At 46.5% G+C, this 15,226-nt stretch overlaps 2 protein-coding genes and 1 pseudogene across 2 annotated transcripts; 1 reads left to right on the top strand and 2 right to left on the bottom strand.

The window, feature by feature from the left end:
- On the bottom strand, positions 1–1,145 carry LOC136467590 (early nodulin-like protein 21). The gene is made up of 2 exons (XM_066466348.1): positions 843–1,145; positions 1–685 (listed from the first exon to the last, which is right to left on the bottom strand). Exons 1-2 carry the CDS (start codon positions 1,072–1,074, stop codon positions 219–221), a joined length of 699 nt encoding a protein of 232 aa, XP_066322445.1. The 5' UTR covers positions 1,075–1,145; the 3' UTR covers positions 1–218.
- Positions 1,146–4,413: 3,268 nt separating this feature from the next.
- On the top strand, positions 4,414–6,868 carry LOC136467588 (tRNA (guanine(9)-N1)-methyltransferase-like; annotated as a pseudogene).
- Positions 6,869–9,082: 2,214 nt separating this feature from the next.
- LOC136467589 (nuclear transcription factor Y subunit B-3-like) lies at positions 9,083–9,883 on the bottom strand. Its single transcript, XM_066466347.1, has one exon. It carries the CDS (start codon positions 9,881–9,883, stop codon positions 9,083–9,085), a length of 801 nt encoding a protein of 266 aa, XP_066322444.1.
- Between the last annotated feature and the right edge of the window lie 5,343 nt (positions 9,884–15,226).

The raw sequence follows: 15,226 nt of genomic DNA on the forward strand, positions 1-15,226 counted from the left end.
TAAATTAAGTTGATGACAACTGTAGATTAATCATCATTTATTGAATTACACAAGTTCTTTCACCTAACAAGCATGCGACTGGCCAGTGGCCCCTACCAATTCTAACCGAGACGTACTTCACCTAGATCTTGAATGAAAAGCTAACATTACTTCCTAAACCGACGTCACTATAAGTATGGATCAAGAACCAACAGAAAGCACACGTCTAAGTTCAAAGTTCAAACCACCACGGACAGGGTGATGGCACTGGCAACCAAGACCAGAAGCCCTACTGCAACGGACGACACGACGCCAAGCACGCGCCTAGACGCACCGCTGGCCTGCGGCAGCGGGCTCGGGCTCGGCGTGGGAGCAGTGGAAGCGGAACCGGAGCCGACCGACGGCACGGCGGGTGAGGAGACCGGGCTGGGCCTGGGCGCGCCGCCTCTGCCACTGACGGTCGGCGGCATCCCCGGCGCCGCCGCGGGGGCGCCGTACAGTGCGGTGGGGGCCCTGACCCGCACGATCATCCGCTGCCCCGCCTCGCAGTGGCCGGCGACGCCGCTGACGAAGTAGAGGGGGCCGTAGCGGTCGAGCTTGAACTTGGTGTCGCCGCTCGAGAACCGGCTCAGCGGCGTCTCCGTGCTGCACTGCTTGTAGTCGTCGTGGGACACCAGCAGCACCGAGTCGTTGGCGTACTTGAAACCTGCATGCACCAGACCACGTACGCGAACGCGCGGCGGCGAGCCGGCGACGCGACATCGATCAAACACGCGCATTATATCGGAAAAGTAGAGAGAGAGGCTACAGGCACGGTACAAGAATAAATGAATGATTGAATAACCAAGTGTGCTTATTATTACTCAGGACGTCGCCGACTTGGACGCGGTTCCTCCTGGCCCAGTGGTTGTACGTCTCGGTGCCATTCGCCGGCACCGTCCACCCGCGCTCGTCGCCGACTGTGAACACCGCCGGCGGCAGCGACGACACCGACGCCACGAGGACGGCGAAGGAGAACGCGAACACGGCGACGAAGTGGAGGGTGGCCTCCATTGGCATGCAGCGGATCGATGGAGCCCTACGCGATCGGATCATAGCTTCGCCGAATGGACGAATGCTGCAGCTCTAGAGAAAGTGAAGGTTGCGGCGTGTGAGCACTGACCAGTGCGTGGGGCAGGGTGTTTTATATAGACCTGGATAGACGGATCGGAAGGGAGAGGCGCCGGCGAAAGAGGAGGGTGGAGTGCGTGGTGGACTGCGTACGTGCGTGCGAAATGCTCGGGGTTGTTGGAGTCGTGGAGAGAAGAGACGTTGCTTCGATCTCCTGGAGCCGTTGATTGGAGCTTCCCGGCTCCCGTGTGGACGGCCCGAGATTGCCGCTTGACTTGGTAAGAGCCCGCGGCGGAGAGATTCGTGCGTGGCAGTTCAGGTTTCAGCCTCGATTTTTAGTTACCGCCGGGCTCAGTATGTGACTCTGAAGTTAAGGCCAGTCTTTTTTTTTTTTTGAAAAACTGAAGTTAAGGCCAGTCAATTGTGCGAAGCAAACCGCACGCATTGCATAGTTGGGCTCAACTTTCTTTTGGGTGGGCCGCTTTTACAAGGAAGTTTGGGCTGTTTTCCTTACTAGTGATCTGCTTCCTCTTATTCTCCTCTGACGAAAAAAAGTGTAGCGATGCTTCCGGGATGAAGAAGACGGGGGGATCTGAATCGCAAATGTTATTGCGAGCGCCGCGCTCGCTGTCGAGCGAGCGACCCCTGTCGCCCGCGGCCTTTTCAATTTTTGTGAGCTGGCCCATAGGCTTTTACATGCACGTAATCATGGATCATCACGTGAGCTTAAATAGGGCCAGTACACGTGCACAAAATTAATATCATGGCCGTGTTTAGTTGCCCGCCACCGAAAACACTGTTCATACTGTAGCGCACTGTAGTATTTCGTTTGTATTCGGTACTAATTGTCCAATCGTTGACTAATTAGGCTCAAAACGTTCGTCTCGCAAAGTACAACCAAATTGTGCAATTAGTTTTTGATTTCGTCAACATTTATTACTCCATGCATGTACCGCAAGTTTAATGTGACGGGGAATCTTCTTTTTGCATAGTGCCAAAGTTTGGATTTTGGGTGAACTAAACATGTGCTAGCCTAGCCCAGCCCAGCCCAGGAAGCTTTTCATTGGGCTGTTGTCTGTTCTAAAAATACGATAACTTTTCGCAATATTTATCTGAGGCCATTCACCTATTTTTAAAATAGGATGTTCATATTTAATTTTGTTTGCGATATTGTGCTCCTTATGTCGTATTATGGGATCTAAAAAAGTAGACCTGCAATGCCTATGTTTAAAAATAATTTTTATATACTAGCAATTTATATTGTATATATAATAGCTACTTATGTATTAAGTGTGTAGCAATTTATATTAATAGTTAAGCTACATTATACCATAATCATTCATCCGTGCGCTGACTCAGAGTGCTACCACACCCATACTGATTAAGGGTCCTAGCTAGTTTAGCGGGCTTTTCGATTCCGGGTTGGTGGCTCAAAGGTTATAGTGTGTCCTCAGTTGGCAGCTTGTCGTTTTTTGGGACTGCTACAATGTTTTTCATATGCTGCCATGTGGTCTGGTGATGCAAGAATATGTTTAACCTAGAGTCACAATTTTTATTTTATTTTTTCTTTTAGTTTCAGTATAATGACTTATGAGTTTAATCTTTTCATTCACCCTTTTAGTTTAATGAGTTATGAGTTTCATTTCTTCACTTTTTTTGTTTCACTTTTCCTTTCAGGTTCAAATGCTTTCCTAAATCCTATATATTAGTTTTTTTGTTTCATTTTTTCTTTTAGTCTCTGTTTAATGAGTTATGAGTTTCATTTTTTGAGTCTCCCTTTCAGTTTAATGAGTTATGCGTTTCATTTCATCAGTTTATGTGTTTCAGTTTCCGTTTCAGGTTTGAATGTCTTCCTAAGTCGCACATATTTGTTTTTTCCATTTAATTGTTTCTTTTAATTTTAGTTGAATGAGTTTTGAATTTCATTTTTTAGTCACACTTTTAGGTTCAAATGCCTTCCTAATTCCTATATATTAGTTTTTTGTTTCATTTTTCATTTTGTGTTCTTTAGTTTTTTTTTAATTTCAGTTTGTTTTCATGGTGGTCAATTTCAGTTTTATTTCATTGTAATTTTAGTTTTAGAGTTGTCAATTTCAATCAGTTTCTGGTTTTTTTAGTTTCAGTTTTATGTTTCAATTATTTATTTATTTTTCATTTCGTCTACTTTTGTTTTTTGTTTCTATTTGTCAATTTCATTTTAAGGTAATTTTAGTTCCCTTTTATTTTGCAGTATTTTTTCATTTTTTCTACTTTAGTTTTTAGTCCTTTTTGTCAATTTCAGTTAATTTTCTGGCTGTCAATTTCATTATTGCCTACATTCATGTGTTTTAGTGCGAGGAGGAGGAGCAAGTTGACGGAGAGAAGGAGCAGATTTGGATCGATGGAGTGAGGATGGTTGCCGGTAGATTCGAGCGGAAAGGAGGAGCTGATTTGAGCAAGTTATAATAACTTGCCTCCGAGTTGGCAGCTTATGCATGTTTATTTTAATAATTTGCCCCTCAAATTGTATAACTATAGTATTACCTGGTATAACATCTTTGATATTTTTTGTCCCCAACTTGTGCATACTATGTAACAACTTTACTATATTTTTGGAGTAGCAACTTTAGTATTATATTGTAGTAACTCCTTTGATAAATCTTGTAGCACGTATATTACACATAAATTACTATTAAAATAATTTTTTTTGAAACATATGTTAGTGAACCCGTGTATACGGAATTAAAAACGGATACTTCGTTCAAAAATTATAGAAATTCAAAGAAAATACACATGCAGCACGGAGCTGGATTAGAGCATCGTGCGCTAGCCTTTTGCGCTTGGGACCACAAACTGAGAAGGGAAAGTGTCTGGGAGCTGTGGTCTCGTTGTAGCATGCTGGGGGCTGCGGGGTATCGCGCGCTCGTGCATTAGCGCGACGGGTCGCGCATTTAACCCAGTCCATCTGAATGTCATAATCTCCGCGAGAACACGGGTTTCCAAAAAACCGCCAAAGGTTATTTCGGTCAAGTCGCCTCTCTCAGGGCGCGTTTAGATAAAAAAAAATTTTGGGTTTTTGGCCACTATAACACTTTCGTTTGTATTTGGCAATTAGTGTCTAATTATGGATTAATTAGGTTCGAAAGTTTCGTCTCACGATTTCTCATCCAACTGTGTAATTAGTTTTTTTTTCGTCTATATTTAGTACTCCATGTGCCGCAAGATTCGATGTGGCAAAAATTTTTGGCTTTTGTGTGGAACTAAACGGGGCCTCAGTCGAAACGACGAAACCCAGAAAACCTTCTACAAACCCAGAGGCTGCTCCGGCGGCGGCGGTGCGTTGAGATGGCCGACGACGCGGAGACCGAGCAAGCCACGCTGGCAGCGGAAGACGGGGGCAAGCCCCCGGAGCTCTCGAAGAGCGCGAGGAAGAAGCAGGAGCGGCAGGCGGAACGTAAGGCTGCCCGGAAGGCGGCGGAGAAGGAGCGCCGGCGCGCCGACGTAGAGCGGCGGAGGCGTGAGTGGGAGGACGCTCTCGCCGCCGCGCCGTAGGATGAGGCCCGGGCCGAGATGGTGGCGGCGCGGCGGGAGACGCGGTGCGAGCGGGTGGGCCGCCGGGCGGAGGAGCGCGGGGCGCGAGCTGACCGGCTCAGGCGCGCGGCCGAGGGCGCGGGCCAGAAGGTGGTGCTGGACCTCGAGTTCGCGGACCTTATGCGGCCCAACGATATTCACAGCCTCACGCAGCAGGTGAAATTGCCGTTCTCTTGTTAGTATGTTCTGAAGTCTGAACTCAATGAAACGTTGTATGGCAATCAGTAGTCTGTATGATTCTCCTATAACTGAGTAGTTTATGTGAAGCGACTGGCCGATCTTGATATATGGAATTATGAACTATCTACTAAATGTGTTTGAAAGATCTCATATATTGGTAAACTAAGTAACCAAGACTCATTGAACTGATGCCCTTTTGTTAAACTCGTTATATTGAAATGTTTGTGCAAAGGCTGTAAAGTGTAAACGGACTACAAAGTGCAGACTTGCTAGAGAACTGCACCATTGGTTTACAAAACCACACCTAATGTCATTTGTACTAATTAGTGAGTTTGTGGCCATATCCAATGCCATTCTTAGAGGCCCTGTGCCCATATTTTTCTCTTGAGTTTTTTACAGCAAGTTTGTGAGAAGGGCACTAGTTCCTATGTCTGCATTACATATCGTTGTAAAATATCTCTGTCAAGCTCCTGCTCCATATCTTCTGCATGCACAAAATTTAATATTACCTTGAGAAAATATTTTACAAATGAACTGATGTGTGTTACAGATTATGTACTGCTATGCAGTGAATGGGAGATCTGCAAACCCAGCTCACCTGTGGTTGACAGGTTGCAGTGGAGAAATGGCGACCCATCTTCAGAGAATTCCTGGGTATGATAAGTGGATCATTGAAAGGAGGCCAAGCCTTATATTGAAGCATTTGAAGATCGTAAAGAAAACCTTGTGTATCTTACAGCAGATGCTGAGACAGTGCTTGATGATCTAGACGTGTCGAAAATATACATCATTGGTGGCCTGGTGGATCGAAATAGATGGAAGGGCATAACGCTGAAAAAGTCAGCTGAGCAGGGAATTCAATCTGCAAAACTTCCTATTGGAAATTACCTAAAAATGTCAAGTTCTCAGGTGAGTGTATATCTGTTTCTACCTTTCACACGGGGAAAAAAACTACTCGACTTTCAATAACCTTGTGTCTGAAAGCATCACCTTCTGTTTCAAATTTGTCTCTGTACCCATTATATGCCTTTGAAATGTTCCAATATGTAAATAGATTGTGGTGGTGTCTTCTGTACTTTACAGACTCCTTTGTTATGAGGCATTGTCTGACAACACATTAAAATATGGAACATTTCAAAAGAGAGAGAGAGAGAGAGAGAGAGAGAGAGAGAGAGAGAGAGAGAGAGAGAGAGAGAGAGAGGAAAAGTTACCATGGTTGTGCCTTTTGCTGAAATTCTGAGTATTCAGACTTGAATGAACACTGGACAAGTGAGAGCAATGTATTTATACTTGTGCTTGTTATAAGGTACTGCCACAAGTTGTCAGATTAGTTACATTGAACTGTCTGGATATCTAGTTATCTCAATTGTTACTTTTATTCATGAAGAAGTTGTTGGCATTAGAATATCTGATCTCTCTGGAGTAGTTTGTACTAAGACTATTGATCTCTTGTGTATCAATAATCATGCAGGTTCTTACAGTTAACCAAGTGTTTGAGATAATGTTAAAGTTTGTGGAAACAGGGGACTGGAAGACGGCATTCTTCCATGTGATTCCACAAAGGAAGCGAGGAGAAGCTGAAACTGGAGATGATGGGGACAAAGGAAGCTTGGATGACAATGGTGGTGCCGCCGAAGGGGATGCAGATGGAGACCATTCTGAGGAAGACCTGAACAAGGGATTCGATGAGGTGGACGATGATGTGGACGAAGAGCTAGAAGAGGAAGAAACGGATGTCTCCAACAAGAGGCAGTGTGTTAGACTTGAAAACGGCGAAGCTGGGGATCACTCCTCTGGCACCGTGGCAGAGGCGACATCAGACGGGGACGCCAGGCTCCAGACTGAGCAGGCCAAGGAATCAAACAACGTTGGCGGGGACTGATGAACAGTGAACACCACCACTACTTTGTCACTATTTTTCACAACAGCATCGATTTTGGAATTTTGAGCGTTCTCTGGTATTCCATGTATTTTAAATAATTTCTGTTGTACTCTGAACTGATCTTCTTAGTAAAAGCAGGCCAAGGAATCAAACAACGGTGGCGGGGACCTCACGTTTGTCACCGTTTTGCATAACCGCATTGGTTTTGGATTTCTTGTGCGTTTTGCCGTTTTCTCTGGTATTCATGTATTTTAAAATAATTTTTGTTGTGTATTTTGAACTGGCCACATTTTAGTACAGTGCGTTCAACGTCTCGCAACCTGGTGGCCGGTGGTGTCATTCATCTTTTCAGAAGAATGTGTAGTTCGTTGCAGTATCAGAAGAACGTGTCTCAAAAAATATAGAATGAATTGGTTGTCTCAAAAAAGATTGAATGAAAGGTACTCCGAGATTTGACAATCAAACGTACGAGCCCACGATGGAACCAAGCTCTTCGTACTGTGTATAGTAACATTTGGCACGGCGTAGGGTGCTGCGGCCTGCCGCTGTACCTACGGTTTGGATACCACGACTGAATTTGACGAGGTGTCACATGAGATATCGCATGAGGTGTTCGGATACTAATAAAAAATTTATTATAGAATTCGTCAGTCCTCCATAAGACGAATTTATTAAACCTAATTAATCCGTCACTGTAACACCATATTGTTAAGTCATGAACTAATTAGGTTTAAAAGATTTGTCTCGCAAATTAGTCACAAACTATATAATTAGTTTCATAATTAGTCTATATTTAATACTTCAACATGCGGTGAAACATCCGACGAGACGACCAATAAAGTTTAGGAGACACCCCGTCACGCGCGCAGACGCAGGCTGTACGTGCAGCCGTGCCGCAACAAAAATAGACCTGACCTCACGCGGTCGTGCGTACAGTAGAGAGATGGGCACAGGGAAGGAGCTACATGCAGACTTGCAGAGTGTGAGAGGAGTGAGAGAGAGAGAGCTCACAAAAAAAAGGCGAGCTGCGGTATTCAGTTCCCGAAGCGGCAGCGAGCAGGGCATGCACTGGAGCAGGGGAAACGGAACGAAGACCTGCCGATACATTAAAGTAGCGAGCCTCCACGTAGGAATTAGATCCAAAATAAGACGGTGTGTTGTTGGACGAGAGAACATTGGCCTTTTTTTAGTTGGCGAAATATTTTGGAAAATAGTATTGTAGCATTTTTGTTGTTATTTGGCAATTAGTGTTCAATCATAATCTAATTAGACTTAAAAGATTCGTCTCGTGAATTTCGTCTAACCTATGTAATTAGTTTATTTTTTATTTATATTTAATGTTTCATGCATGTGTCTAAAGATTTGATGTGACGAGAAATCTTAAAAAAATTTGCAAAATTTTAGAAACTAAACAGCACTGAACATGGACACGCATGGCCGGCAGAATTACAGCGGAAGCTGCGCGATTGCCGGCACTTGTCGCGGGCGCCTCGCTGCATGCAGCCGCGCACGCGACTGGAACGCCTGGCGGCTGGCGCGCAACGGCGCAAGCCAACCGGCTGGCCGTGGCCCGTGGAACTTGGACACACGCCCACGCCCACGCCCGCAAGGGTGTCCCAGCCCATGGCGTTTTCACGTAGTCCAGAGTCTAGAACATGCGCCGCCGGCAGTCGCGTTTCCTCCCGTCGGAAGCCACGAACACGTCACCTACACAGGCTATTGGCTATAGCAGCAGCGACAACGAAGGCAAGTAGGCAACCATGCATCACACTCAAACGACGCATATACGGCTGCCGTACCACCGTACGTATGGTATATTGGTATCTACCATTGTTTTTAATCTCCCGCTATAGCTGTGGCTATAGGCTATTTGTGTTCATATATAATTTAGCCGTTATATCCCGCTATAGCTCTGTTATTAGTTGTTTTAGATATACCCTTAAACACTTTAGCCAGCTACGTAGTGTAGTACAACAAACAATCCGCTAGCTCCAAGCCTCCAGAAGACTATTGTACGTACTTTATTTTCCAATAAACGATACAGTAATCAACAATATAATTGCGCGAATAGCTAGCAGCAGAACTGCAGAAGAAACACGAACAGTCAATCTGAAAGCATGCAGGAAATAATTTCATCGATGGTTACCGAACATAATACTACATACTGACAAGCATGGAACAATACTACCACTAAGAAAAACTAGAGACTGATATTTTAAGGAAAATAAGCTGCTAGCCGGGGACAGAACTTAAAATAGCAGTGCACACATTAGGACCCGCATGCGCCCGATACATGCATGCGTACAGGAGCTCATCAGCAGATCCTCATCAGCAGATCGACGATGACTTGCTGAACGAACTCTACTTGAACGCGAACGGGTGCGGGTGCTCGAAGCCGCCGCTGCCCAGCGGTGTGTGCGACGCGCTCCCGCCGCTGCTGCCACTGCCGTCGCCGCTCCCGCCGCCGTTGCCTGGCGCGTACGCGGCGGCCCCTCCGTAGTACGCGGCCATGGCGTGCTCGCCGCCGTACGTGGGCTCGTAGGGGTAAGGCAGGTACTGGCTGCCGCCCTGTGGGTGCGGCATGAGGAACCCGCCGTGGTGCGGAGGCCCCGGCGCCGGGGGCACGGCGCCACCGTACATGGCGGCGTGCATCTGCATATCGTGGTGGTGGTGCGGTAGCATGGCGGCTCCGGAGCCGGACCCGCGGGACTTGAGGAGGTGGGGGTGGTCGCCGCCGCCGCGCGGAGGGGCGCCCTGGGCGAGCCCGACGCCCCGCGCCTCGCCCTCGAACTCGAACTCCCGGTAGCGGTGGAGGTAGACGCTGAGCGGCTCGACGTAGTCGTCGAAGCCGAGGCGGCTCATGGCCCACAGCACGTCCTCGGCGGTGATGGTCTTGCGCTGCTCCCGCTGGCACCGCTCGTTGGCCTCCCCCGTGATGAAGCTGATGTACTCGGACACGCACTCCTGGATCGTCTCCTTGGCGTCGTCCGAGATCTTGGCATGCGCCGGCAGCACGCGCCGCATGATGCGGATCACGTTCGCGATCGGCATCAGCCGGTCCTGCTCGCGGATCAGCGGCGCCGCCTGCGGAGCGACGCCGTTGTTGGCGCCGCCCGCCGCCGAGCCATTCTCCGCGCCGGCAGGGAGGAAGCTGGAGTCCATTGGCTCGCTCGCTCTCGCTACCTGAAGCTAGCTAGGGTTATTGCTCGTGCTGAATGGAGTGGTGGCTACTGGCTAGTGTGTGCCGTTTAAATAGGAGGCTATGATGTGTTGACCAGGGTAGCAAGCCGTCTACCGAGCCACGGCATCGGCAAGGCAAGGGACGATGACAAGTGGCGGGGCATTCTGTGAAGTACTGCTCCGTCGTCGTCTGCGTGCGTGGCCGAGTTGTCACACGCGAAAGATGGAACGTGAAAATGGATGAATCGGGTACCACTGTTGTTGTTGTATCATCGTACGCCATTGTGTCACGGTGTCAGAGATATACTGTACGTACGTGCTTGGTTCAACCTACTCCTACGTACTACGTCCTAGTGGTACGCGCGGAGTACATTTCAAACGTGCGTGCCTAAATTTTCGCTTTTGACGACGTACGTTGATGCCGGATATTATGGGATCGTATCTTCGGTATTTCGAAGGAAGTTACTTTTTTGCATCACTTCAAAAAAAATTCGATCTTTTGAAAATGGGACGTGTCCGTGTATATACTCATGGGGATAGGCCGATAGGGTACGCATGCATGATGCATGGAATCGTCGTCGCTGGCGATTGAAAAGGCCAGTTACCATCCAAGCAATTGCGTTGTTTCCCAACGCATACTTTACAATACTTCTGACTTCCTGCTCCGGTGTGTGTGGCAGTGTTTCTACCTCAGTTAAAAAAGATGTAAATAATCTACTAGACCATTACCTGGGATACTTGATGTGTACCAGTATGCAGTAAATCTTTAGAGCATGGACGCTGACGTCGCAGACATGCTTCGCTTTTTTTTAATCCTTTTTAAACAATATTTTAATACTAATCCTAAAAAAAATTATTTGCAAATGTGACCTTTTTTGTCGCGCCACATGCGTTGGCGCGACAAGGGGTGCCACGGTGGCACGCATCGTTGACCGGAGCTGACGTGGCGGTCTGGAGGCCCTCCTTGTCGCGCCAGCGACTCCGGCGCGATAGGGTTGTCGCACCAAGGCCCCGTTCGCTTGTCTTAAATTTGGCTTGTTCGGCTTGTTTTTTCAGCCGGAACAGTGTTTTTCTCTCACAACAATTCAGCCGGAACAGTGTTTTCAGCCAGTTTCAGCCAAAATTCAGACCAGCGAACGGGGCCCAAGTAGGCTGGCGCGACAGGGTCATATACGACATGGTTGGCCCGATTCATTTTTCTTTCTCTCTCACTCTCCCTCTCCTTCACTCCGCGCTCCTTGGCACTGTGCCACCACCGCCGCCACCCCACGTCCCCGGCCGCCCCAGCCATCTGAGCCCGCTTCGCCGGCGAGTTGAGCGGCTACTCCTGCTACCCTCTCTCTCCCTTTCCCTCGTGCGGCAGGGGAGCGGCACCAGAGGGAGCAGGCGGGCCACTTTGGCTGGCGCGACAGTCCTGGAAATCTGTTTGCTTCGGCCATTACCTCCAAGTCTAGCTTTCATGAATGTTTTCGAAATATACGTCCTTAAAATTGAATTATCTTCATGTTTTTCTTCCAAACACAAAATTTTTGGCCATTTCCTCCGAGTGACGCTATTTTCGTGAAACAATTTCCTAAGTCCACCATTTCATAACTTATTGACATTGTCTTCATGGTTTTTTTTCCAGACACAATTGCTTGGCCATTTTCTCCAAGTGACGCTATTTTTGTGAAACCGTTTCCTAAGTCCATTATTTCATAACTTATTGACATTGTATTTTCTTCATGGTTTCAAAACATTGTTCGCATTACACACCATAATGAGTCATATCATAACGAGTTCGAAGCATTACACACGATAAGGAGTTCGAAGCATTGTTCGAAGGTCATCATCATCATCATCTACATAAGTGTTCCATCTAGCATATACAAGCACTACTACTAACACTAGTCTTCCATCTACCATGAACAAGTACTACCAAATGGTAACCCTAGGTCATTTGCAAAATATGTACGGATCTTGCTGCCTTTGCATAAAAGAAGCAGCGCTATCGTACCAGCCCTCCATCTACCATTTACAAGACGTACGTAATGCCAAAACTATTGGCATTTGCAAAATATGTACTACACCTTGTAGGCATCAGTTGAGAGGAAACACTACTCATCGTCCTCGTCCTCGTCATCGTCATGGTCATGGTCATGGTCATCGTCATCGTCATCGTCATCGTCCTCCTCCATAGGTGCGGGGATATGGCCGTCGTTCGGTGCATCATTGGGGACTACAAGAAGGAAACAATGTCTCATTGCCAACAATTGTAAGAAGATGCACAAGTCCAAACAAATTTTGAAATCAATTACTCACATAAGCGACAGATATGCCTGTGAAAAAAGGCCATCTCCCTTGCATCCTCGACCTCCTTAAAGTCACAGGCCTCCTTGTTTCGTCGTCAGAAGCTCATCAACTCGTCCTCGCTATTGTAATAGTTCAGGGGTCGACCGGTCACTCGAGGAAAGTCCTCTAAAATCCTGTTATGGGTCTTCCATGATGGCATCTTTACCCCGTACCTCATCCTCACCTCCATCTGCTTCTCCTCCCGCATCCAACGCTTCTAGCCTTTATCGAGAGGTGAATGTATCTTCAGCCTCTCCACTAACTCTCCACGACCAGTGAAGTCCTCCCAATCGCATGTCCTTCCCACCTAAGCAAACACAAAGCAATGAACAAACAAACCGGTGGCCTATGTTCATGTAGTAACTTCACTGGTTCAGTCAACTCGCCCATAACTCAGACGGCCCTCCATAAGCATTGCCACAGTAGTATCTGTATCCTAGCTCAGACGGAACAACTCCTTCGCGAGCCTTGATGCCACACTTGCACTTACGGTCCGGCATCTTTGTGCATGGCCATCGCTTAATGCCTTCTTGAAACTCCACAAATTCATACTCAGAAGGCCAGTGCGATTTGGGTCCATAGTTGTACTCCTCAAAGTCACAAGATGGGAATCCTCTTTGCAAAAAACACATGTTCCAAGTGTAACATTGTATGTGCAAAACACACACAAGCTTAGAGATAGATTGCTTTCATGAGAACTCACATAATCTAGCAATCCATAGTGATAGAAGGTAGTGAATGCTCCATGTTGGCTGGGAGTAGTTAGTCTCGTCGACACTCCACAATGGCATCTAGGAGGATTGGCTAGACGACGCAAAGTAGCGTCAACCTTCTCCGCCTTTGTCATTTTCGGAGGGTTCAGTGGCGGCGAAACCCCACGAACAAATTCTGAATATGGAACACTCTTTCAGGGGTCATAAGGAAACAACATAATCAACGAATCGAACATTTCATCGTCATTAATCCACTAATAAAAGATGCATCCCTCTAGGTAGGCATCAAGTGTCGGGGGACGTCTCTTAAGTTGGCAACAGTAGAAAGCACGCCCAGCTGACATAGGATGCATTGACTGCTTCACAAATGCCGGTAACCCATAGTAACACAACGATGCTGGCTCTGCTGGTAGGAAAGGACCGATACCACCATGGTCCTTCGGATGGTGCACGAATTGGTTGTTATTTTGAACTGCCATTGAACCTATTACAAAGTAGTTCAACAAGGCAAAGATATGAACCAATACTATTACACAGTTCAACAATAATTTTTATCTCAATCATCTCTCTAATAATGTAAACCCATGAAGCCAAACCCTAAAACAAACTTATTTAATGTAAATACATCTAATCACCACAAAAAAACTTCAAATCACACACTTCTAAGAAAGTTTAGTATCAACCGTCCAACCCATACTGCTATCTAAACCAGTGCACTCAAGCCCTAATGCACTGGCAACCAAAATCAATCACAAAAATCATAAAAGTTTAACAAGTACAACATGAACCATAATATATTAGACGTGATTAGCCAAAGCAACTTTCATTCAACCAAATAAAAGTCAGTTTTGCACACAGCAGTGTAAACTACAGCAGTATATAAACATCAACTAAACACAAAAAAACAACTGAGGTGAGGGAATCATATCTCATACACGAGAGGGTTCAAACCTGAAATGCAAATGCAAACTTGATCAAAGGCAAATAAAGGATGGAAGCATGGGAGCAAGAGAAGAGAGAGAACACTGGAACATGAACTCACCTCGACCTCGTCCAGAGTGAAGGGAGAGAGAAGAGAGGAAGGAAAAAGGAGCTAGGCCGCGGCCTTTATATGGGCTTATCGCGCCAGCCCACCTGGCGCGATAGCTCTGTCGCGCCTGAGTCGCTGGCGCAACTGGGCGAGGCCCACGACCCGCCACGCCAGCTCCGGTCAACGATGCGTGCCACCGTGGCGCCCCTTGTAGCGCCAGCGCATGTGGCGCGACAAAGTGGTGTAGTCGCGTCAGCGGCGCTGGCGCGACCAAAAGGACCAGATTTGCAAGTATTTGTTTTTTTAAATTAGTATTAAAATATTGTTTAAAAAAGATTAAAAATAAATAAAATTCCGCAGCAATAGCAGCATGCATGCGTGTGCACTCATCAGAGCAAGCCACCAAGGTTTTAATACGAACACCAACCTAGCGGGCTGCATACCAATGCCATATCACTTGCATAAAAAGGACTCCAAGTCCAAAGTCCAAATACATACTAATATGAATACAGTACACGGTTCTCATGAGGATCGTGTTGGCCTGCTTGTTCTACGCATTCCAGCGTTGATAATAACTATCTATACTGAATTTGGAGGAGCCCTTGAGAAGCTTGCTGCGTTGCATCTAGCACTGACAGACATATTTGCGCAATGCTCTCACTTCTCAGCAGCAGCTTCTCTCTTTTCTAGTTTTCTGAACTGATGGGGTATGACTGGGATATTTGGCACATCAAAAGAAGAAGAAAAAAATATCTCCTTGCATCTCTAGCCATCACATGATTATACTTGCATGCATGTACTATACTTAATAAAAAAAGCACAAAGAAAGTCTGAAAGGCACATCAATAGTGCCCTTTGGCGTTTGTTATGCAACTCTGCAAGCATGAACAGGTTATGTACATAGCTGGGCACTAGTCTCAGATTTGCACCTTACATTTGATACATATTTGAAGACCCGTGCCACAGAAACTTTGCAGACATCAACTAATTATTTGAAGGAACGACATCAACTAATTATGAAATATTATCAAACTAAATCTAGAAGTGACTGCTGCCCTGTCATGCTACTAGACACTTATTTTGATTACTCAGAGGGTCTCTGGTACGTGTTTGCTGCTGAACTCTTTTCAGTGGAGAGCCTCTCAGGCCAGTAAAGTACGCCTTAGATGTTGGCCTAAGAAACAAAAAATGTGAGAAAGAACGTGTGGTGAGTAGAACTCATCTATATGCTCCGATTCTTATCTTCACGAG

This window comes from Miscanthus floridulus, chromosome 7 (assembly GCF_019320115.1).
Source record: "Miscanthus floridulus cultivar M001 chromosome 7, ASM1932011v1, whole genome shotgun sequence".
NCBI classification, from domain to species: domain Eukaryota; kingdom Viridiplantae; phylum Streptophyta; class Magnoliopsida; order Poales; family Poaceae; genus Miscanthus; species Miscanthus floridulus.

Coding starts and splice junctions, on each gene's coding strand:
- LOC136467590 (XM_066466348.1), bottom strand. CDS start 1,074: ATGATCCGATCGCGTAGGGCTCCATCGATCCGCTGCATGCCAATGGAG. Junction 686..842: donor CCAAGTCGGCGACGTCCTGA/GTAATAATAAGC, acceptor TGGTGCATGCAG/GTTTCAAGTACGCCAACGAC.
- LOC136467589 (XM_066466347.1), bottom strand. CDS start 9,883: ATGGACTCCAGCTTCCTCCCTGCCGGCGCGGAGAATGGCTCGGCGGCG.